The 26,263-nt window shown below is 34.6% G+C and overlaps 1 protein-coding gene across 3 annotated transcripts; it reads right to left on the bottom strand.

Moving 5' to 3' along the window:
• Positions 1–20,722: 20,722 nt before the first annotated feature.
• On the bottom strand, positions 20,723–22,514 carry LOC141661558 (pectinesterase-like). 3 transcript variants are annotated; one of them, XM_074468566.1, is made up of 4 exons: positions 22,402–22,514; positions 22,197–22,283; positions 21,608–21,914; positions 20,723–21,501 (listed from the first exon to the last, which is right to left on the bottom strand). In XM_074468566.1, exons 2-4 carry the CDS (start codon positions 22,254–22,256, stop codon positions 20,816–20,818), a joined length of 1,053 nt encoding a protein of 350 aa, XP_074324667.1. In that variant the 5' UTR covers positions 22,257–22,283; positions 22,402–22,514; the 3' UTR covers positions 20,723–20,815. The 3 variants fall into 3 exon arrangements, with proteins under 3 accessions (XP_074324667.1, XP_074324666.1, XP_074324669.1); XM_074468565.1 differs by having other exon boundaries at positions 22,420–22,511; XM_074468568.1 differs by lacking the exon at positions 22,402–22,514 and having other exon boundaries at positions 22,197–22,366.
• Between the last annotated feature and the right edge of the window lie 3,749 nt (positions 22,515–26,263).

Genomic DNA, 26,263 nt, shown 5'->3' with positions numbered 1-26,263 from the left:
GGGTGCGTCTATTGAAATTTGCCTGTCGGCCAGGGTATCCGATGTAGTGTCACCACCTCAAACATAAACAATTCTTGATGCACAAGGAAAGGTTACACACACAAAGGAGGAGTTGACAGAAACAAGAGTTTCGACCATTTTAATGTCAGATTCGATTGTTCAAGGTTCTTTAATGGAAAAATTGGCTTTACAGGTGTTAGGAGAGGATACTGATCCAATAGCCATATGTCAGTGGTCAGTGTCTACCTCCCCAGGCTTAAATCCCCTGGATGCACATGCGGATAGTGGATCTGACATAGGCGTAGATCGGAAACTTATTGACAATGATTCAGATATTACCTGATGAGTCACAAGGAAATGTCTTCACAGACATTAGAAGGGAACTTTGATCTTTATGCTAAATTCGTTGGATCATTGTTTACCTTCCCAGAGTTCAAATCTGGAACCCTAAAAGGGAAACTAACAACTTGTAGATTATGACTCAGATTCATCTGACGAGTTTAACGAGGATGGGGATTTGCGAACTCCCATTACACCACATGTGACCTCCTTAAGGATGGCTAAGGTGATTTTTCTTGCAGGTACAGCTGAATTTTGGAGCTATGAGAGGAGTGATACACTTGTGAGAATGAGTGTAAACATGAGTGGAGAGAAGAGTGAAACACATGTGAGGTACACTAAACAGAATCACACACTCACAGTGAGGAAGAAAGAGAAACACCATATCCAATTTCCCCATCCCTAAACATGGTTCTTGATACTTCGGGTCTCGAATCTGTTTATGATTGGAACCTAACTCTCAGGGACCTAACATTTACAGATTGGATTAGAATAAGAGATATAAGAAGTTGGGAAGATTGATGAACATGGTTGATCAGACTCTGACTTGTTATTTCTTTTCCAACCAAGTGAAATATGAGTACTCCTTCAGACAACGGCATACATTCCTTCTCTAAGGGGGAGATAAAAGCTTAAGTAATAGTTTGGAGGATTCCTCAACTAAGGGGGAGAAATAGCAGGGAGGAGGAAAAAGGTAAAGCACATGTACACTACACCACACCATTGTTGTTTGTAACTACGGATCCTTTTGCTCGGGAGAGTTGGTAAACACAAGGTGATTTCCTAGTGATCAGAAGAAGTGGTTTTGTTCATCACTATTCTTCATAAGGGAAGAAGCTATTTTCCAAAAGGGAAGTACCATTGGTTTTTAACTGCGGATCCTATTGTACAATAGATGTGGTAAACGAAGGTAATCTCCTTTATACAGTTGATTCTCATAGGGGGAGAAGCAAGAGAGATATGCGCTTCTCAACAGGAAATGTGGTTGTACAAAAGAAGTTGCTGATAATTATTTCAAGACTGAGAAGTATTATCTGGCAGAGATTTAAAGAACGAAGGAAATGAAGATGAAACTACTTGAAGATATGTTCAGTCTAGAGGAGCATCTATTTGGAATCTGGAAAATGTTAAATATAATCCAGAACTTTTCTGCTATTTACTTTGCATCTCTGTTTACATCTTTTTCTTATTTGTTAGTTGAGTTATCCTCTAGGTATTTGTTGTTATTGTCTAACAAACATATAGGGGGAGATTGAACGGCATATGTCATAGCCTATTTGTTTATTCAAGAATTTAACTCAACTCAAATAAGAATGTAACAAGTAATTAGTGGATCTACCGTCAAAGAGATCTCACAAAGTAACATCTGTCAAAGGATTCAAAAATAATGTTCATCTACAGACTTGAGGAATTACTTCACTGGAAGAAGTTCAAGAAATTGATCAAGCCTCAGTGATATAAATCAAGATTGTGGATTTAATCAAGTGACAGAGATCTTGTCAGGGTATCAGATAATTACAGGGATTTAATCTGAAGAAAATCAAGTTATCAAAGTCAAGACATGAAGAAACATCACGAAAGTTAGTCACTCATGAACCAAACAGTACATCGAGTGTCAACATTGAAGTGGTGGAATTGATTCATAATTTTCAGAAGATTTTCAGAAGAATGGTTGTTGTTCAAGAGTAGCATTAATTTTCTATTAATTAATTAAGTCATATAATTTAATTAAGAAAACAAATTATATCTGCAAAGAATAATTTATTGATTAATTAAATTAATTGATTAATTAATTCTGAATTAATATTATGAATTTTTAGAATTGATTTTAAATTTATATTCAATATTAATTCAGTATGACAATCAATTGAATTGGTATGACAATCAATTGTCATACCGAAAGTCATGCTAGTTCAATCAATTGTCATGCCGATTGTCTTGCTAGTTCAACAGATTGTCATGTCGATTGTCTTGCTAGTTCAACAGATTGTCATGCCGATTGTCTTGTTAGTTCAACAGATTGTCATACCGATTGTCTTGCTAGTTCAACAGATTTTCTCACCGATTGTCTTGCTAGTTCAATTGAATTGTGTTGATTGAATTATTAAAGACAGAAGCAGCAGATCATTCAATACATTGAATACAACTCAACTACTCAAGAACAAAAGAAACCCAGCAGCCGCAGAAGACTTAAACTCAGCATTTCATCTCTCAACTGCTTTAAGATCATTAATTTCTAGCAATTAAAGTTAAATCTAAACCACTAGAAATCATTCTCTTGTTCTTGTGTAACTATCTAGCGGATCAAAATCCCTAGAACTTAATCTCAAATTACTTCTAGCATTTGATCTTTTTATTGCAAAAATAGAAAAAGTTCATGTCGAATTTATTCTAGATTTGTGATAATTTATTTGAGATTAATCCCTTGTAAACGATACCGTTTTTGTAACACCTTTCAAGTTTAATTATAGTTTTATTTAACTTGATTTTTGTTTCACTTTTTTATTCCGCATTAAATTCAATTAAACGGTAAAGTTTGTATTCAACCCCCCCTTCTACAAACATATTGGGACCTAACATTATCTTTGTGATACCCTTCACCATAAGAGCACACAATTTCATCATCTCTTCATCAGCATCGATAAACTTTCAGTTTCTGAATCATTATCATCAGAATATGATGACTCTGAATCAGACTTTATGATGAGAGCCTTTCCTTTGCCCCTCTTTGAGACAACAACTTTAGGAGATTCCTCCTCATCCTTAAGAGCAATTATCCTTGACTTTCTTCCATGCCTCTTGCTCCTTTGATCCATCTCAAGTTCATAAATCTTGAGCATACCATAAATTTCGTCAAGAGTAGTTTCAGTAAGGTCATAGTTATCTCTTATGGTAGTAGACTTTAAATCCCAATTTTCAGGAAGGGCTATAAGAAATTTTAGATTTGAATCTTCAAGATCATATTCCTTGTCCACCAGTGACAGATCATTCAAGAGTTTGACAAAACTGTCATATAAGTCAGTTAAAGACTCATCAGCTTTTGAGTCAAAGTGCTCATACTCTTGAGTGGGTATAGTCCTCCAGTTTTTCTTGATTGCATCAGTTTCCTGGCATCTTGTCTCCACAGCTTCCCATATCTCCTTTGCAGTCTTGCAATGTATTACCCTGTTTGACATGACATTATCAATGACACTATGCAACAAATGCCTTACCTTTGCATCCTTGGAAATAGATGAGATGTCTTCAGCTGTGTACTCACCTTTCTGCTTTGGTATGGTCTTTGCTGGTTGATCAGCAACTACAACAGAGAGCTTGGTAGGCTTATGTGGTCCTTCATTAATTCTGTTAAGGTATTCTGGATCTGTAGCTTCCAGAAATATAACCATCTTCACTTTCCATATGGGATACTCAGAAGGTCTTAGTATGGGAACCCTAATAGTCTCAAATTGACTGTGGGTTTGAGTCTTTTAAGTTTCTTCGGTTTTGGTGGGCTTGGTTGGAGTTTGTGCTTCTTCAGACATGATTTTTTGGATCTTTACTGTATGTGTGTTAACAGAAAAGCTCTGATACCACTTATTAGGTCACACAACACTGTAGAAGGGGCTTGAATACAGTGTTACTACAATCAAATCGATTTTGAACACAAGTAACAGTAAACAGTTATATTCAATATGATAAACTCTGTTACAAGGGAACTCTTCTCTCTCAATGATGAATAAATATCACTAAGAGCTGCTAGGTTACAATGTATAATCTTCTCGATAATGATAACACATATAGTGTAAACCAAAAGTCAGTGTTTATATAATACACAGTTACAAGATAACTTCTAATTGATATGAAATATAATTCTGTCTCCTAAAATATATCAATCAGATATCTTCTACAAGTCTTCCAGTCTTCTAACTCTTTCCATGCATATCTTCTTTTATTTCAGTCTCGATCTTCTACTGTAAATCAACTTCCTTCCTTATATAAAAGTCTTCCCGCACTTAAGTTCTATCCATCTACCAAATAACTCAAGAATTTCCATGTTCTTAGAAACTGTGTCATGGCACACAAGAAGCTCATAATGTCTTTGGAGACTGAGTTAAAGACTAAGAAGAACAAGACTTTTGAAGATGAAGAGATGATTAAGAAATTGGGGAGATATTTGAGAGATCTTGAAGTCAAGTTGCCCAAAACACAATTCAATAAGGATGACTTGGATGATGATGAGCAGAATATCTAAGGATGGACACTTTCTAAACATTAAGGTTGGCATATTCTCAAGATTCAGAGTTGGTTACTTGAATGGTTATTCATTAGATGAGTGGCTCAAGCTTGTGAAAGCTCAAAGAGGGACCCAAATCATAGAGGAACTACACATACTTGTAGACTTAAAGGACCTCATTAGACAAGAAACAGGCTATGGGATATTTGTGTGATGAATATACTTGTTGAACTCATGTAACTTATCAGTGTATAAAAGTTTTATTTATTAATCTATCAATCTGTATGTATTCATTGTAACTTGGGGTTAGTCTTGTTACCAGACATGAATTTGTGATAAATAATCTTCTCACAAATTGGGAGAGATTGCAGTGCAAGACATGCATGTACTATAACAAGACTAAGTCATACTAACATCCCTAAGAATTAGTTGAATGATAATCTAAATTTATATTTTATATTGTATTACTTGAGTCTGTAAAAATATGAAAGAATAGACTGGGGTATTTTTCTGTAAACAGTCTCAAGGTAGAAGATCAAGAAGATCATGCCTCATAGAATTTGTGAAGAAGCTTGGAGTTGAATAAATCTATTTTAGGAAAAAATATTTTAAGTCAAGATATCTACAAGTCACAGATCAAGTCATATAGAGAAGTCACTCGAGAACTTTAGATTGACTTATCGAGAAGTTCAAAATAGCTTATAGAGAAGTCTTAGAGATATCGACAAGCTAAATGAAGACATGAAGATTGGAGATATCGACAAGTCAATTTTCTCATTAGAGATCTCAAAGATATCGATAAGTCAAAATGTCTATAGAGACCTTAGAGATATCGACAAGTCATAGAGAACTCGGAGATATCGACAAGTCGAAATGAAGATGTGAAGATTGGAGATATCGACAAGTCAATTTTCTCATTAAAGATCTCAGAGACATCGACAAGTCAAAATGCCTATAGAGATCTCAGAGATATCGATAAGTCATTTCTGCATTAAAAAACTCAGAGATATCGACAAGTCAAAATGAGGATGTGAAGATGGGAGATATCGACAAGTCAATTTTCTCATTAGAGATCTCAGAAAAATCGACAAGTCAAAATGCCTATAGAGATCTCAGAGATATCGACAAGTCATTTTTGTATGAGAAAACTCAGAGATATCGACAAGTCAAAATCAGGATGTGAAGATTGGAGATATCGACAAGTCAAAATCTAGTTTTTCTTCAAATCTCTACATGTAGAAATGACTTGTCGATATCTCTACGATCTCTATGTGCATTTTGATTTTTCGATATCTCGGAGATCTCTAATGAGAAATTGACTTGTAGATATCTCCAATCTCCATCTCTTCATTTTGACTTGTCGATATCTATAAGTTCTCTATATGCAAAAATAACTTGTCGATATCTCAGAGATCTTTGTATATATTTTGACTTGTAGATATCTCTGAGATCTCTAATGATACTTTGACTTGTCAATATCTCCAATCTTCACATCTTTATTTGACTTGTCGATATCTCTGAGACTTCTCTATAAGCCATTTTGGACTTCTCGATAAGTTATTCTGGAGTTCTCGAATGACTTCTCTATATGACTTGATCTGTGACTAGTAGATATCTTGACTTAGAATATTTTTTCTAAAATAGATTTATTCAACTCCAAGCTTCTTCACCTTTTCTCTGAGGCATGATCTTGTTGATCTTCTTCTAGAGTTTATTCTTAGACTTGAGACTATTCACAGAAAAATACTCTAGTCTGATCTTTAATATTTTTACAGACTCATGTAATACAACATAAAATACAGATTTAGACTATCATACAACTAAATCTTAGGGTTGTCAAAGTGACTTAGTCTTGTTATAATACAAGCATGTCTTGCACAACAATATCCCCCAATTTGTGAGAAGATTGCTTATCACAAACTCATGCCTGGTAACAAGACTAACCCCGAGTTATAAACAAATACATATAAATAAAAATTAATTAATTAACAAATATAACTTTTATACACTGAGTGATTATATGAGTTCAATAAGTACATTTATCACATGAACTTCTCATAGCCTGATCCTTTTCTAACGAGGTCCTTTAGATTCACAAGTACTTGAAGTTCCCCTATGATTTCAGTCCCTTTTAGAGCTTTCACAAGCCTGAGCCAATCATCCAATGAATAACTATTCAAGTAATTTACTCTGAATCTTGAAAACCTGCCAGCTTTTATGTTTAGAAAATGTCCATCCTTAGATATTCTGCCCAAACCCTTTTCCTTGAGTTCTTTCGATCTTTGCTCAAATATTTCTCTCTTTTGCATATTTTCTTTCCCTTTCCTCTCTTTCAACTTTTTCTTTTGCTCTTTTTTCATCTCTTACTTTTACCCATACACACATCACAACCCTCCATGCTCTTGTACTTGTGTCCTTATTCTTCATGAAGCTAATCACCCTTTTAATTATCGTGGTTAAAAGTGTATCCATTAAATCCCTGCCAAGTAGAGTAAATGAGCCATCCTGATAATAGATTTTGACGTCTCTCAATGATACAACCCAAACTTTGACTATTTCTTCAGCTAATTGTTGAAAGTAGTCATCATCTATGATGCATCAGTTTAATGGTAGAAAATCAGTCTGATTGAAGCAATTCCAGATAACCCCCTCTTCAACTTGCAGCTTCTTTGGTTTTCTCCCAACATTTTGGAAATGAGTTTTGATTGGTGGCTTAAATAAAGATAGGTTTGAGATCTTCTTTAGGGTGGATTGGCTAGAAGTGATTGGTACTTTGAGTAGAGTGTTTGCAGTTTGTTTTTACAAAAGTTTAGGCTTAGCGGTTAAAGGTAGTTGAGTGTTTGAGCTTGCAGGCTTGGTGGTTTGAGTAGGTTGAATTTTGACTTGCAGTTCCTTGACATTTCTTTTCTTTGAGTCCCCTTCTCCACCTTTTCTATTTCTTTTTCCATCCTCCTTCTTGTCATCCCGACTCTTTCTTTTCTCATTCACCTTGCTACCAGTTGCCCTAGAAGACTGACTTGGATTTGTGCCAGAAGGTTTTTTATCATCTTTCTTCTGCTCATAATCATTCAAGCCATCCTTAGTATTGATCTTTGTTTTGGGCAACATAGTTTCAGCATCTCTCAAGTATCTCCCCAACATTTTGATCATATCTTCATCTTCAACAGTCTTGTACTTATTTGTCTTCAAGTCAGTTTTTAGAGTCATCATCAGCTTCTTGTTTCTCATGACACATTGCTTTTAGAATCTGGAAATGTTTACAATGTTTGGTGGATGAACAGATGTATGCCACTCCCTTGCTTGGTTGGAGATATGCTTCTGGAAAAGCAGTTATTTGAGTGTTTTTTAATTTATTGAGCAAGAGAGTGTCTTCATGAATCACTCTGTTGACTTTGTTGATCAAAATGTCCAATTCAGATGCCCTTCTTGTTACGAGAAAATTAAGGGACACCTGTATACACCTATCCACACCAGAGTCATTTATGTTGACAACAATTCTTCTCTCTTGAAAGCCATCCTTAGTTCCCAAGATCACCCTTAAGAAATTTAATGTCTTATCCAAAGACTTTTTCTAAGTGAAGAAGTTATTGTTTAAAGAAGTCCTGGGAGCCTTTAATAGTTCATCAAGTTCTTTGCTTAGACTAGGTCCCTCAGCTGCTTTTAGTAGCCACTCCATACCAATATCAACTTGCTATTCATTTTTCTTGGCTTTGGCTTGTTGAGTTTGGACAGATGATTTTAGCAACCTAGCCTCTATCTCTCCCTTAGGCTTGTTAGCAGGTAACATGAGAGGTGTAGGAATTTCAGGCCTAACAACTTCTGGTGGTGTAGGTAATGGAATATTCAGTGCACCCATGATAGCTCCCAAAGAGACTGAATTTTGTATTTGAAGATGCTTATGGGAGTCCACCGGAGTCTAGATATCAGAATGTTGACTTTGTACCAGAGAAGTGAGTTGAGAGACTTGAGCTGTTAATGAATTATTTGATGACTATAGAGTGGAAACTTGAGTTTGAAGAGCTTGAATTTGTAGGTTTGTTGATGTTGACAGTGGTGGTTGGGAGCTTGAGGAGACAGAACCACCAAATGTAGCTTATACAGATTCATTGATGCCCTGCATCAAAAGAGCTGAAGGTTCATACCTAGCTTGATGTAGTTGATCCAGTTTGAGCTTTGTGTCATTGGTACTTGTGATGTTATTCTGGAAAACTTCATGGAGAGCTATAATTTGAGATTCTTGAAGCTTTGCTCCATACGGGTCATATCAAACCTTGCCCTTTGATCAGAAAATCTTTGGAACTTGCTTTTGATTTCAACTTGAGTTGGCACAAGTTGATCCAGTTTCTCCTTCACCAACCTTCTTATCATGTCTTGATGACTGTCCAGGGTCTATTGTAGAGCTTTACTAATGAGATGAAAAGCCTTGAGTTGAGCTTTGTAGAATTCTATGACAACACCATAAACTTTCCATGGACTGAGAGCCTTGACATTGCTTCCCAAAATTGTAACATACTCTTCTCTAAATCTTCCAAGGCCTCATCCATACTCAAGATAAATTTTTTGTCTAACCAAGCATCCACATTGCCATCTTATTCAGCTTTATTGACAATTTTCTACTGTTGTTCTTCAACATCTATTTTTTAAGATAACAAGATTACTTGATAGTCCTGATCGGACATGTCTGTTGTAAGAAGCTGTTGTGTGATATTGGCAAGTCTGGAGAGTTGATCTACCAGAAGGTCATTCATGGTGATTAGTTGATCCTGAGCATTCTGGAGCCACTGGGAGATTAGGTGTGAGGGTTGTTGAGAAGGATTTAATGTAGAAGGGATGTCTGTTGGGTTTGAGGTGGATGGTTGGGGTTTAGAAACATTACATGTGACAGATGTCACAATTTGACTCACAGATGAAACTGTGGTTGTGCCAGTGTATTGTTCACCAATAATGGGAACCTCCAATTGAATTGGAGGGGATTTGTCCAGGTTATTGTCATGTATCATGGCCTCAAACCCTTCCTCTTCTTGCAGAGAACTGTCACTTGAATTTGCTTGACTTTCATCCCCTATAACAGGCTCATTGGCAATTGGACTCCTAGCTTCAATTATTAAGGCAATTTCAGTTAGGATTTTGAGGGGAGTTGTCCCTATATGAGTAACCTTCAATTAAATTGGAGAGGATTTAGATAGCTCCCCCTCAGGAGTACTACCCTCAAACCTATCAATCTGTGAAGATTATTTAGCACATAAAGGTGCTTGAGAGATTACCACAGGGTCTTCAGTAAAAACTGATGAAACCCTTGTATTTGTGTTGGTTTCATTAAGGTCTACCCCAGATTGTAGCCTCTGACCAACTAAATATGGTTTCTGGGTGGCGAACAAAGTTTCTTAAACCATGGCACTCGATTTTAGATATAAGATTAGTAATTTCAGGATTGAGTGTTGGAAGCTTCCCCTGAATAGAAGAGGGAGCTTCAAAAGATGTGTTCTCTGTGTATGTGCCATCCTTATTCCTTCTTTCATATACTTGGATGTGTTCAAGTGATGGTGCAGACTCTTTACAGGATGCACTAGAGAGAATGCTCTTTTTAATAGGGACATCCTGTTGAGAGGATGCCCCTAGAGTCTGTCTTATGCCCTCTTTTGCAACTACATCATTTTGGGAGGATGCAGAGGTAGCTGAAGTGGCTAGCTCAGATTTTTTTACCTTATTTGGTTTCTTGACCAGGGTGGACTCTATTTGTATTTGGTCCTCACCACTCTCTTTAATCACAGTCAAGGGTGCCTACTTTCTCTTTTTTTTTACTCACTTCATCCTTTTGGGAGGATGAAGTGGTTGGTTTTCTAGCTGTTAGTGGTAAAGAAGGAAGGGTCTCAGTTTGGGAAGGCCCCTGTTGGTATTTCAGTGTTTGTTCTTCCACAGGTACATGAGCCATAATTGTACTAATTGTTACTGTAGACCTCATATCAGGCATAGGGTAAGAGTAAATCCTGAATCTCTCCAACATAAATGGAGTGATTCTAAGACTTACAGGTACCTTATTTTTAGTAATAAATAAGTTAAATAGAACTTTGGACACTTGTTTACAGTTGCCTATTTTTTCCCTATCTATACCATCAAGTAAATGAATGTCTTGCACTTTATAGTTTAAAGCAGACATTATGAATCCGGGAAGAAAGATTTCCTTACCTTCTGATGCCAAAGGCATTTTGAGCCTGGTGCTTGGCTCCTCCATAATCAAATATCCTACATTGAGGTGTCTGTTATGAGCCATGGAGAATACCAGCTTCTGAAAAACACTTGAAATATTGTCATACCCTATCTTCCTAAAGGTGAATACCCTCACAATTGAGTCAAAAAGGAAAGACCATTCCCTCCTCAAATACTTCTTGTTCAGGTTTTCCAAGTTGATCCTCTCACTATAGTTAATGAAGTCCATGAACTCAACTAGCTTATATTATGTTGGAACCTCCACCATATTGTCAGTAGGAATGCCCAAAGCCAGATTGACATCATTCTTAGAAAACTCCACTTGTTGGCTTTGAATGTAGCAGTTAACTACCATAGATACATCTTGATTCTCATGCACCACTGTCCTCGCCACAGCTGCGTTCCATAAATCACTAAGAACATCAAAGTACAGCACTGGATTTGCAGTTAGAGCACCTACAAAATGTGTCTTAGAAAGGAACTTCACAAAGCTCTTGAAGCTATCAGGAGCTAGGTTTGCATCTATAAATGCAAGATAGTTGGAGCCATCCTTTGGGATAAAGGGTCCAACTGTGTTTGATACCTTTTAAAGCGTTTGAATTTGAGTGGGTAAGAAAAATTAGAGAGAAATAGTTTGAAATGAGAGAGAACAATTTGGATTTGGAGAAATAAGGTCACTTAGAGATCTCGAAGGCGTAAAGAGGTGTATGTCGAGATGTCTGGGTATTTATAGTAAAAGATAAATGACTTATCGAGAACTCAAAATAAATGTTTGGAATTTTCTTATTGAGAAGTCATATTGAGATAATAGATACATATCGATATGTCACTTTCCTGACTCTTGTCGAGAACTTAGAAAATGACTTATCGAAATGTCAAATAAATACCCATTTTTTCCTGAATGGACTGAATTTTTCCAATTTTTATTTGAAATGAAAATAGAATAAGAATGATTTTATCGAAAATATTTTACCAAAATAATTTATTAAATTAAATTATCACAGTTCTAAGTAATTGATAAGTCTAAAACTTATACTTGTAAAGAACTCTGTGAATTATCACTTATCGAGATATCTACAATGACTTATCGAGAAGTCATAATAATGCTTATCGAAAAGTACTTCAAGAAGTCAGGAAAATGACTTATCGAGAACTCACTCGAGAAGTCTCAATATGACTTGTCGAGAAGTCAGTTAGACTTATTGAGAACTCAGTTCTCTATATACTTTTGTTCTTTTTGATTCTGTCTTATGTTAATTTCACATATTGAAAATGTAAATTAACATTTAAATAGTTTTCTCAGAATTGAAAAATTCCAAGCTAAATTTTGAATTTTGAAAAATAAAATATACAAAGATTTCTGAAATATTTATAACTCATATTCCAGTTAATTTCCAATTAAATCAAATTAGTTTTGATTTATTAGAAATCAATCTGCTGCAACATATTAGCTGAGTTCTTGCCTTTAGGATGAAGAATTTAATATTCCAATTTCACCAACAAGTCGAGTGAAAGTTGCTTCATCCAAAGGTTTAGTAAAAATATCAGCTAAATGTTTTTTTGTTGGAACAAAAATAAGCTCAAAGGTACCATTTGCAGCATGTTCTCTAATAAAATGGTACCTTACATCAATGTGCTTTGTTCTAGAATGATGAAATGGATTAGCCACTATAGATATAGCACTAGTATTGTCACACATATTTGGAATTTTTTGTAACACTAGGCCATTGTCCATTAGTTGATTTCTAATCCAAAGCATTTGAGCACAGCAACTTTCAGCAGCTATATATTCAACCTCAGATGTGGAAGTTGACACAGATTATTGTTTTTGCTATACCAAGATATAAGTCTTTTTCCAAGAAATTGACAGCTTCCACTAGTGCTCTTTATGTCAACCCTGCATCCAGCAAAATCTGTATCTGCGTATCCAACAACTTTAAATCATGTTCCCTTAGGATACCATAATCCCAAGTTTGGAGTTCCCTTTAAGTATCTAAAAATTCTCTTCACAACCATCAAATGTGATTCTTTTGGATTGGATTGAAATCTTGCACACAGACATGTTGCAAACATAATGTTTGGTCTACTAGCAGTCAAATACAGAAAAGATCCAGTCATTCCTCTATAACCTAAAATGTCTATACTTTTTCCTTTCTTATCTTCATCCAACTTTGTAGCTGTAGACATATGTGTTGATGTAGGTGAACAATCAACCATACCAAAATTCTTCAATAAATTTTTAACATACTCGGTTTGGCTGATGAAGATTCCATCACTTCTTTGGCTGACTTAAAGTCGAAAAAAGTAACTTAACTCTCCCATCATACTCATTTCATATTTACTCTGCATGAGTTTTGAGAATCTTTGACATAGATTTTTATTAGTAGAACCAAAAATGATATCATCCACATAGATCCGAACTAGGATCATATCACCACCATACTGCTTGCAGAATAGAGTCTTTTCAATTGTTCCTCTAGTGAATCCATGTTTAAGCAGAAATTCTGATAGTGTGTCATACCAAGCTCTGGGTACTTGCTTTAGTCCATACAAGGCCTTGAGTAGTTTGTATACAAAGTTTAAAAATTCTGGATCTTCAAAGCCAGGTGGCTATTGCACATAAACTTCTTATTCCAAATCACCATTAAGGAATGCACTCTTTACATCCATTTGATACACTTTAAAGTTTGAGCGTGTAGCAAATGCAAGAAAGATTCTTATTGCTTCAAGTCTTGCAACTGGAGCAAAAGTTTCATCAAAATCAATTCCTTCCTCCTGTGAGTAGCCTTTTACAACCAAACTTGATTTGTTTCTTGTCACAATTTTTTCATCCATTTTATTCCTGTACACACACTTTGTTCCAATTATACTTCTGTTCTTTGGTGCAGGAGCTCTTCTTGCATAGCAGATATCCGGTCAGGATCAAGTAGAGCTTCCTCAGTTTTCTTAGGCTCGATTTGTGAAAGAAAGCATGCATGTAGACACGCATTAGAAGTTGTACTTCTAGTCCTCACTCCAGCATTTGGATCACCAATAATTGCTTCTCTTGTATGACTCTTATCCCATTTCCTTGTGTAAGTTTGTTGACTTGAATTTTCTGCATCTTCTTCACCATTGACATGACTTGCAAAACTTTCTCCTCTTTCTCCCCTGAGTTTGTGCTCACAAATTCAGGTGTTTGAGATGAACTTCCATTCTCATGATTCACTTGTACAGTAGACTCTTCATCCATTATGTTTCTTGTGTTGACTTCAGCTTCAACTTTATCTTCAGAATCACTATCACTGTTGAGATTTTCAAATTTAAGGGCCTGAGCTTCATTGTCATCAAGGCATTCCAAGCCAGGACACTTGTCATCATCAAAAGTCACATATGTGCTTTCCATAATTTTCTTTTGTTCAAGCACATAGACTTTGTAGGAAGTTCTCTCCAATGAATATCCCAGAAATATTGCTTCAAAAACCTTAGAGTCAAATTTTCCCACATATTTAGAGTTGTCTTTTAGAATATAGCACTTGCTTCTAAACACATGAAGATGCTTCACAGTAGGCTTCCTTTTTGATAAGATTGAGTAGGGTGATTTCTTAAGATTCTTGTTAATGAGATATCAGTTTTGAGTATAGCATGTAAAAACTTGTTGGCAATTTGGCATCTTGCAATAATGTTCTAGCAACCTCTACTAGTTTTATGTTCTTTCTCTCAACTACCCCATTTTGCTAAGGTGTTCAAGCAGCTGAGAATTCTTGTATAATGCCCTTGTCTTTGCAGAATTTAGTTAAAGTTACAATTATGAATTCTGTGCCATTATCACTCCTCAATCTCTTCACACAATTCTGATCTTCAGCCTGCTTCTTAATCTTTTTGATGTGTTCAATTATGATGTGTGGAGTTTCATCCTTAGAATGCATAAATTCTATTTATGTGTACCTTGAGTAGTCATCTACCATCCCAAGTGCATATTTCTTCTTTGAAATATATAAGACATTAACTGGTCCAAATAAATCCATGTGAATAAGTTACAAAGGTGCACTTATGGAATTCACAGTTTTACTCTTGTGACTTGACTTCTTCATTTTGTCTTTTTGACAAGTCTCACAAACTTCATTTTGAGCAAACTTTAGATTTGGCATGTCTCTCACTAACTCCTTTTTCACCAGGGTGTTGATTTCCTTGTAATTCAGGTGAGAGAGCTTTTTGTGCTACATCTTGCTTTGCTCAACAGATGTCTTGGTGTAGAAGCAGTGTTAGGAATATATGTGTACTAGTTTGATGATAAGATAAACAAAACACTTAAGTAGAAAACTTGTGTTTGTAGCCTCAACGGATAAGACCACTTTGGCTATCCGTTGATGGAGTAGCTTTACTTAGAAATAAGTTTAGTATTGTAGCACATTTGAGTCTTTGTAAATGAGTTATAATTCTTAGAAGTTGTAGGAAATTATAAGTCATGTTGACTACTAGTGGATATGCAAATAGGAAGGCTAATTGTAAATATTTCATGCCTTGTAATTTTGTATAAATGAAGTAGTATCAACTGGTAAATTAAAGAACTTCAACGGATGAGAAACAAAGCCTTAACGGATGTCTCTAAAACTTCAACGGATAACATCCATCAACGGATGAGTGCATCAACGGATAAAGCTTCAACTACTAAAGCATCAACGGATAAGAGCATCAACGGATAAAGCCACCAACGGATGAAAGCTTCAATGGATGCTCAGTTACATAGCAGTTGATAGTGAAAATTCATAAGCTGACAGAGGCACATGGGTTGACAGACACAATTGGAATGTGGTAGCCTCTTGGAGGAATCAAGAAAAAGAAGCATTTCCATTCTGGTGCAAACAAGGAAGTATTCAAAGATTCACAGATTATCTTAGATTGCATTGGATAGAGAAATGAAGAAGAAACATATGAAGGACTATTTTATAATTGTATTTTATCTTTGTCTTCACTTGAAAAACTTGGTGATATATAAACCAAGTTGCATCTAGTAATTAGGTGTGAATTTTCAAGAGCTGTGTAGAAAAATTCATAGAGAAAATCATCTAGTTTGTACTAGGAAGCAACTGTGAACAATTCTTTCTATCACAAATTTTCTGAAATACACATCTCTGGTGGAACAACAAATCCACCAGAAAAGTTTTAAAAGCTTCTTTGTTCTTTACATTTGTGTTTTGAATATACATATGTCTGCACTTGCTTAAAGCAATTTGCACACATCTGTTCATTATACATCTAGCCTTTGAAACTGCTCAAAACTTTAAAAAGTTTTGAGATTTACATTCAACCCCCCTTCTGTAAATCTCATTGTTAGTTCCTTGAGAATAACAAGCAGTATATTCCATCCTCATGTGCTGAGTTTAAATCTGCAACAAATAAGCTTCCCTTTCTTGCTCCTTTCAAAGCAATTTCACCAGTCTTTTTTCTGATTATTGAACAATCTCCTTTGTCAAATGAAACATTGAATCATCTATCCGTGAATTGACTGACACTCAAGAGATTTACTTCTAAACCAGCCACCAGTGCTACATATTCAATGACAACATTTCCAGAAGCTAAATTGTCATATCCCATTGTGAATCCTTTGATTTTGTCTCTATAAGTTACTAATGGGCCAGCCATCTCCTCAAATTATGATAGCAAGGCCTTATCACCTGTCATATGTCTTGAGCATCCACTGTCTATGATCTATATGACCTTCTTTTCTTTGCCCTGCACACAATGAGGATTAAGTGTGTTTAGATACCCAAGTAGTATTGGGTACTTTCTTCTTGCTAACAGAATTTGCAGAATTAGAGTGAGTTGATTCAGAAAAACAGTGTGAATAGATTGTTTTGCATTTTCCTTTTTTTATGTAGTTCCAAAATTAACATATTTTAAATCAATTCTCAATTTATGATAACTTGTCATCACTTTCATATTGCAAGGTATGCAGTCAAATTTGTCACAGAAGGAGTAAGGGCCTTCTGTATTTGCTTCATTGTACTTGCATGCTCCCACTTTTGGCTTGCTAATATCCTTTTTACAAAGGTGAGTTAGATGATTTGTTGAGCCAAATTTTTGACATTGCTTTCCGGGGGCATCTATAACAAATGCAAAGTTGTTGCTCTTGTATACTCCCATCTTGACATCCCTGTTATTTTTCTTCCTTCCTGTATTCTCATTCTTGACTTCCTTGACATGTGTCTTAGGGAGTTGGTTAACAATGGGCTTCTTCTTTCCTTTGGTAGCAGGAGTGGTTTCTTTATTTTTCAGTTTTTTATCTTCATATGCAAGTTCTTGCTTGATGACCAACTCCTCTTCACTGAAATTGACTTCACATGCCTTGAACACAGATGACTCAATTTTTCTCAGCATAACTGGGACATCTTCATTTACAATTGTTTTGCCTCTGTCACTTTCAATTTTCTTGTTGTTGTTCAAGGAATCATAGTCAAGGGCAATAGCTATGATATCACATGGCTTATTCTTCTCATGAATCTGACCAAATAACTGAGAAGCATTCCTGAAGGACTTCAACTTTACTTCATTCTTCTCCATCTTTTCCCTCAACACAACTTCTATTTCACTAGCACACTTCAACTTGTTCTTCAAATATTCATTTTCCTGCTGAACAGTTTCAAGATCAACAAGCTGCAGTTTCAAAACTTGTTTCTCAATCTCAAGCTTCTAATTAGCTTTTGACAGCCTACTAACCTCCTCAGTAGCTACCACCATGCTAGTATGGAGGTGAAATATCTTTACACTCATCTTTTTAACAGTTTCTTTATTTTGGCTTGTATTTAAATCAATGGTAGTTAGAGTTGGTACCACTGATTTTGATGAGGATGATTCTCCATGCTCAAGAGCCATTAATGCATAGTTTCCAAACTCTTCATTCTCATTTTCATCATCAGTATCATCCCAACCCTTGCCTTCTGCAATATAAGCTTTTCCAGATTGTTTCTTCAAGAGAGCTTTATACTTTGTCTCCAATTCCAAATAAGCCTTGTCCTTCTTCACCTTCTTGGTCTTCCAGCACTCAGTAGCAAAGTGACCCAACTCATCACAGTTGAAGCACCTTATCTTTGATCTGTCCACAGATCCAGTTTTGTAGCCATATTTGGTAGCTGACTTATACTAAGCTTTTGGTTTCCAATTGTTATTGTTGGAAGACTGTCCCTTGTTCTTGAAAAACCTTGGCTTCTTGACTCTAATGTTAGAAAATTTCCTAGCCAAGTAAGTCATGGATTGGTCCATTTCATCTAGCTCATCCAATGTGTAGTATTCATCTTCCTCCAGTTCCAAAATAACTTGCTTCTGAGGTCCTTTGTTATTTTATTCTACAGCTTGAATAAATGGACCTTGACCATCTTGATCATCTTCACTTTCCTCACTGTCATCTACAACTAAGGCACTGGAACCATCAACCACATGTCCATGGTTTTCCTTTAATGACTTTCTTTGCAGCATTTCAAGTTCATAAGTTTTCAAGATTCAATACTGAACTTCCAGTGTTATTCTGCTCAAATCGCTTCTTTCTCTAATGGTTGATATCTTTTGTTCAAGATGGTCAGGAAGAGCTAGTAGACCTCCTCAGCTTTATAGTATTTATCATGTAGCTGCAAGTCATTTATCAATTTATTGAACCTCTCAAATACTTCAGTAATTCCTTCTTTGGGCTTTACCGTAAATCCCTCATACTAAGACACCAATATTCACCTTTGGTTGGATCTAACTTCCTCTGTACCTTCACACAAAATCTCTATTTTCTCCCAGATTTGTTTAGTTGTGTCACAGTTGACAATGTTGTTGTACTTGACATTGTCAAGTGACTCTATCAGAATTAATTGCAGGCCACTATCTAGAGAGACTTTCTCTTTCTCAGATTCATTGTATTTTGAAGGGTCCTTGGGTGCAAAATAAGCTGGGATGACCATGTCTCCATTTGTAGATTCATCTACCCTTTCCATGAGGGTGGAAGGGCCATTCTTGAGAATATATAATGGATTGGCCATCCTTAAGAACAACATCATTTTCTTTTTCCAAAGTGTGTAGTTGATTCTGTCAAAGGCTGGTATTTTAATACTGCTTATCTTTTGTGCCCTCATACTTCCAAGATCTTTATCTGTTTTCTTTCAGATTTTGCTCGGATACCACTTTTAGATAATAAGTGCAACACAGGGGGGTGAATGTGTTTTTTTATTTTTAGTCTTTTTAAAACTGATTTGGAAAGGTGATGAACAAAGCAGATTAATTAGAGAGATACTATGTTTAGCAGAATATAAAGAACATGCATAATAAACACAGTATTTCAAAACTCACTTAATTTGTATTAAAATTAAGTATGCATTGCTACAATTCTCGGGTTCTTAAGAATATAAGAACTTAGCTTCTTCCTTGAGAGAGTACAAGAAAATTAGATTTGTTTGATACTTCTAAAAATAAAGGACCAGTGTTTACTTTATAGATTAGTAAACACGGGTTTACACAACATGCAATAAGATATACTAAACCCTATTTTAAGTTATCTTTAAAGCTTTCCATTTCTGGCTTAGTGAATCCTTGCAAATCTTGTAGGTATGTGACCTTCCTTTATCAGTTAATCTTGGCCCTTGATCTTGCACTCTTCAAGCTGCTTTTGTAAACTTTTCAATCTAAGTTATTAGATCATTTGTTGATTGATAATCTTGAATCTTTAACTTATCTGCATTCTGTACTTGAGGTTCATATCGAGATCTCCAGTTTGTATAATAGAGAACTGACATCTCGATAAGTATAATGGCTTATCGAGATCTCTAAGTTCTCTATAAGTGTCTTTGACTTGTCGAGGTCTCTGAGTTCTCTATAAGTGAACTTGGCTTGTCGAGGTCTCCAAATCTCTGCATGTAGAAATGACTTGTCGATATCTCTGAGATCTCTATGTGCATTTTAACTTGTCAATATCTCTGAGATCTCTAATGAGAAATTGACTTGTCTATATCTCCAATCTTCATCTCTTCATTTTGACTTGTCGATATTTCATAGTTCTCTATATGCAAAAATGACTTGTCGATATCTCATAGATCTCTATATATTTTTTGACTTGTAGATATCTCTGAGATCTCTAATGATACTTTGACTTGTCGATATCTCCAATCTTCACATCTTTATTTGACTTGTCGATATCTCTGAGACTTCTCTATAAGCCATTTTGGATTTCTCGATAAGTCATTCTGGAGTTTTCGAATGACTTCTGTATATGACTTGATCTGTGACTAGTAGATATCTTGACTTAGAAATTTTTTCCTAAAACAGATTTATTCAACTCCAAACTTCTTTACCTTTTCTCCGAGACATGATTTTGTTGATCTTCTTCCGGAGTTTATTCTTAGGTTTGAGACTGTTCACAAAAAAATACTCCAGTCTGATCTTTAACATTTTTACAGACTCAAGTAATACAATACAGAATACAGATTTAGATTATCATACAACTAAATCTTAGGGTTGTCAAAGTGATTTAGTCTTGTTATAATACATGCATGTCTTGCACAACGGTTGTGATTTTTAAAAATTTAAAACCGCATCCAAACCGCAAATAAGGGATTATAAATTTTTTAATCCGCAACCAATCCGTGTTTTGCAATTATCCGCAAAATGCGGTTCGATTGAGCGCTTCAATACGGTTGAACGGTTCGTCTGTGCACCGCGGGTTAAAAGCAATTCATTCGTCATAGCAGTATCCTTTTCCCCAACCAGCTAGGCTAACTTCAGTACAAATTAACCCAACCCAAATACTTATCATGCAAAATAGTCCAGAATAAAAAAAATTAAAGCCTATCAAGATTAGTCGAACATTTCAGTGGTTAGATAACTCGTTACTGTGTTGGCCCCCTTCTTTTAACAAATTTATTGTGTTTCTTAATTTTAATTTTTATTTGCTGATTGTGTCTTTTATAATTAAGAAAAGGTATGCTTCACGTTGGATTAGCTTAAGATCGATGAAAGTGATTAATTTACTACTACATTTCCTTACGAAGGTTCACAAGCATATATAATTTTTATACAGTGATATTTATAGCAGAAAGCCAGAAACTACTTCAGATCAGGTAGAAATGGTATATTTGTTGAAGGTATCCAAGTCAGTCCCTTGATAAAATTCCTCACAGTAAATAATTTAGCTTCTGTGAAGTCCAAGACTTTAACTCCTATCCATTTAACTCTCTTGCTAGTGTCAGCTCCAGGTCCTTGATTCTGATATTCCCCGTAATACAATGAACTATGCTGAGGATCGACGTTATTCCATTGAAGCCATCCCACGGGGTCGATTAAATCATCTAAAAAAGACTCAAGGATGACGACAGTTGATAAATTTGACCATGGCCTGCCCAAGTACGTTTTTGTCCCCTTCTTAAAACCAGTTGCAGCTTTAATTGTGCAGTTTTGAATTACAATGCCTGTAAAAACTTCGTTGCTTGCTCTTCCTTGCGCGGTGATTACACAAGCGTGATTTGTCGTAGGATTGAGGACAAAGATGTGACAATTTTGAAACACAGCCGCGGCATTTCCAAATATGAAATCTGTGTTACCGTAAATTTCACTGTCTCTGTAAAATTGGAGACCTTTGTGCACAAAGACGGTATCTTGGTAGCCTTGAAATCTACACAGATAGAATGCAGATAAATTTGAACTACTCTTCAATGCGACTGCTTGTCCATTATTTGGTCCAGCAGAGTTCATGAATGTTATGCCCTTTGCTACGAATCCATCACCTTCAACATCTGATTAAGTGTACAAAGTAAAATGTTAGTGAGACTTCGAGATTTTATCTGAAACAAATTAATTAGAGAAAAGTAGTTCTGTCGTATGGTGTAAAAACAGACTTGCCTAGTGTGGCTGATTCAAAGATACTATAGCCTGTATGGTTACTCCTGCTGTTAGTAATAATAGTAACATCCATACCATCTCCAACAAAAACAAGGTTTGTTTTTTCGGTTCCAATACGAATGTGCTCTACATAGGTTCCACTTTTTATTTTGATGTAGTATTTCTCAGTGCTGCGATCAGGTGCAGCTGCTACAGCTTCAGCGATTTTGGCAAAATTCCCAGAACCATCTCGTTCTACAACTACATCAAAAGGTTTGGCTCGAATCACCCATAAAAAACCCAGCAAAATTATGAGTAACAATATTTTCTGCAAATTCACATTTTACTTGTCAGCGTTTCAGGTCATGAGGTAGAAAAAGATGGTAACTGCTAGTGAAACATGATTTTGTATTAGTCCAAGGAGTTCTCAACTAATTTTCATTTTTTTCTTCTGTCGTAATAGCCCGTTCATGTTGCAGTGCAGCACAAAATTTCATCACATGATTACAGGATCCTTAAAAGTTATCAGTATGCCATGAGAATTATTGTTATAGAGGAAAAAATGAAATATTTAAAAAGTAAAATTTAAATATTAAAGAGCAGTTTTTACCTCCATCTGAGTTTTACAGAAAGTACTTGAAGGCCTGCAGCTTTGTTCTCTGGTGACCATTTAAGCTAGTTGAAAACTGAATTTATACTGCATCAAGCATGTCAAATGATTGGAAAATAATTAGACTTTCTTATCTGGTAAAGCAATTTACAGACTTTGCAGGTTTGTTTTCATGAAAGAGCACACAAAGTATCATGCAACTTACAGTAAAGATTTGATGTACCTATACTATTACTGTATACTTTACAGTTAATTTAAGATGAAAACTTAGCTAAACTTGACCTGCAGCGAATATGAGATTTGGAATTTTAGCAAACGCATCTAAAATTTTGGATGATATATGAGCATATACATAAAAAGGTGATATATTAGTTTCCGTGTAGAAGAGTACTGTATATTTGTGATTAGATAGATTTCATGCAATTTCACTGTGAAAACAATCTTGTCATGATATGTTGATATGAGTTGACAATCCCTTTGCTCGTTTATGGGCTATGTTCATGCCTACACGGCTAGTGTGGTACAACCAATTTTAATAACTAGTGTGGTACAGCTAAATAACACATTTTTACGTTGAATTCGCAAATATAGTACAGTCGTTCAAAAATGACAAAGAACGGCAATTCAGATGGTGTTCTGCGGGTAACACCCAGCTGAATGGCTTTGCGGGGCTCCTTCACATTTCCCTTTCCTCCCCGCTCTAGCCTTAGAACCTTATGCTATAAAAAAATATTTCAAGGTGTAGTTTTTAAACATTTTTATTAAAATTTGAAAATTAATAACTTTTTTTATAATTTTTTAGTTGACAAGTGTTTTAAATTTATTTGAATCACCCGTTTTTATTTTAGTTAAAAAGTTAAACGTATATAATTATTGCAGCTAGGAATGGCAACGGGTAGGATCGAATCGGGTTTCATAAAATCCAAATCTGATCCGTTATATTTCGGTTCGGATCGGGTTTGGGTTCAGATATTAAAAACAAATATCTAAATCCTATTCTTCTGGTTTTTCCGGAATTCGGGTCGGTTTCGAGTTTAATTCAAATACTTTAAAAGTAACTAATTAAAAAAAATGTTTATATTATTATACAAATATGTAACGTAACGCATTTTTTCAATATTAAGAATACAAAAATGGTACGTTTAAATAATTAAAAAAAATTATATTATTATACAAATATGTTACGTAACGCATTTTTTCAATGTTAAGAATACAAAATGGTACTTTATATATTATCGATTAAGGATTGTTGTAATGGTCGAGTTCTTACTTTTCTAAATGTAAGTTAAAAGTTCTACTCACCCATGCGCGTGTGCGTTTGTTTAACTAAAAAATAGTACTTTGTATATTTAGATAATTCAATATTAGCGTCAAATATAATAAATTTATTATTCAATAATTATCCAACGTCTCGGTTATAACATTAGATTTAAATATTGATGTATACAAATTAGATGTTATCTTTATAAAATTATGTAAGATGAGAATATGCTACCGTGTCTTTTTCGGGTTTCAGATTCGGATCGAGTTTCAAACGGATTTCAGGCTTTGGGTGAGGTATCAGTTCGGTATACCTAAGATTCAAATCCAGATACAAACTATTTCGGGTTTAAAATTAAGATCCGGATCTTGATCCAGATCCGGATCAAAATCCAAAAAATCGGTTTCGGGTAAATCCAAAACGGATCGAGTATCCATCGGGTCGGGTAAAATTGTCATCCATATTCGCAGCTCTAGAAATGTCATCATGCGGGTGATTTTTTTTGTCTAGTCATTTTCATTAATTTTAAAAATGTAGTTTTACGAAATATATTTTAATGTTGTTTGTTAAGCCAAAAGTATATTTGCATTACTTTGATTTTAAAAAAGATATTTGAAAATAATTTAGTAGAAGATAAAAGAATTTTGACCCCAACATGGTACCTTAAAAAGAAGATAAATAGAAATATAAGAATGACCTATTTGAGCCGGAACTGAAAATATGATTCAAATTTATTTATTTGCTTGGTTATGAGTGTTCACAATAACATTGCAGATTATAGTAAATATATACATTTAATAATTTTGAAAAATGGTCTATACATCCCCGAAAATAACTAACAATTATTAAATATTTATAATTGAGTAGCGATTTTTTGGATTTGCATGTTACTACCTTTTCAAGTGTGTTTTCAATAATATTTTATAATTTTTTGAACTTAGTGTAAATATTTAAGTGTATTTTTATCAGTCATTGTAGGAAGGTTAAAAACCTTATATCTAATTATATTTTTTCAATAATTTTTTTTATCAAAGTACTTCAAAAGTATAATTATTATTTACGGTTTTAAAATTTCTTGTAAATATGTCTTCACCTAAAATGCAATTCAACTTGTAAGGTAACATTTCGGTAACTAGGAAAATCATATACGTTTAATTTTTTTATTTAAAATAAAAAATAACAGCTTAAAATAAATTTACAACACTAGTCAACAAAAATAATTCCAAAAAAATGTTAAATTTTCAATTTAATAAAAAAGTTGCACCTTCGTATTACTTTTAGGCATTAATCCCGAGTTTTTGAATGGAAAGATGATAAGTGATTAGAATATAAAATATTTTTATCCCATTTTGGAGTAAATATTTTGAAATATAAATATGCTGAATTTGCATTAATAGTACTTTCATTTCTTTTTAAAACTCGTTAGCATGGTTACGAGGGAGGGAATTTTATTTAACTTACTCTTATTTTTTATTTACTTTAAACTTGATTTCCTTTCTTATGATTTCTTTCCTTTTTAAAACTTGCAACTAATGGATTAAGAACACGTATTAAGGCGGAGGAGGGAGAAAAGGAAAATAAAATATACCATAACCCACTTGAGGAGGGTGTCACCGGCATATAAACACGTATTGAGGGAGTCCATATAAAAGACATAAGAAGTTATAACAGGAGAAAACCTTATTTCTTTCAGCTTCCTCGCATAAAAAAAATAGTAAATTCTGAAATCGTATATTTTGTGAATGTAAAAAGGCAAATTAACAAGCCAAAACGTGAAATAACTGTTTGATTAGATTGGTTATGGCATTTAGGGGCGTGCATGGTACGGTTTGGTGCGGTTTTTAGCAAGCCAAACCAATATATACGGTTCAGTTCGGTTAATTGCTATTAACCGCCACCAAATTATTTAAAACGCTTTTTCGTTTTCAGTTAACCATTCATCGGTTTCGGTTTTTATTCGGTTTTTTATATATTTTTTATTTGTAAGATTTTTGTTGGTAATGTGTTGGATAAAAAAATAATATTAAGTTAAATGATAATATTACATTAATCACCAAAGATTTTTCATTTTAGAATTCGTTAAATAAAATTGATATATTTCATAAAGTTATTTTTTTGAATGTATAATTCATATTATCTTAAATAATAGATACGAAATATGATAAAAATATATGTTCACAACAATGAAAAAAAGAGAGTATATATCAAAACATATGATAAAATTGATTATATACATATTAAAAAAATTATGATTTAAGAGTATTTACATATTAATCTTAATTAAGTTATGATAATATATACATGTATATATACATAATACTATATATATATATAATAGCGGTGCGGTTAATTTCGGTTCAGATTTGATTGAAAACCAAACCGAAACCGCACCGCTAATTCAGTTTTTGTCGGTTCGGTTTTCTTCGATTTTTTAGCGGTTTAGTTTTTTTCGGTTTTTTTCGGTTTGGTTTATCGGGTTTTTTCGGTTATTTTTTCGGTTTCGATTTTTTCTGCATCAGTTCTATGGGACGTTTGTCAGAGTCTCTTAATGTTATGTCAGGACTTTGATTGGATATGTTTTTAATTTGAAAGGCCAAATTGCAAATTATATATTGGCTGAATTTAATTATAACACATATTCATGACAAGAAATGGGGCTCCGTCCCTTTTATGGTATAGATGAACAAGAAATTCAGTTTTTTGGTATACATGTTCAAAAAATTCCAAAAAATGGTACATAACGCCTGTACTTTCGGGGATTCTCAGTTGACACCCAGAATAAGTGGCATTCTGGGGTCATTTATAA

Source organism: Apium graveolens, chromosome 5 (assembly GCF_009905375.1).
Source record: "Apium graveolens cultivar Ventura chromosome 5, ASM990537v1, whole genome shotgun sequence".
Taxonomy (NCBI): Eukaryota; Viridiplantae; Streptophyta; class Magnoliopsida; order Apiales; family Apiaceae; genus Apium; species Apium graveolens.
Note: the sequence above shows the minus strand (reverse complement) of the source record. Positions and strands in the feature narration are given on the sequence as shown.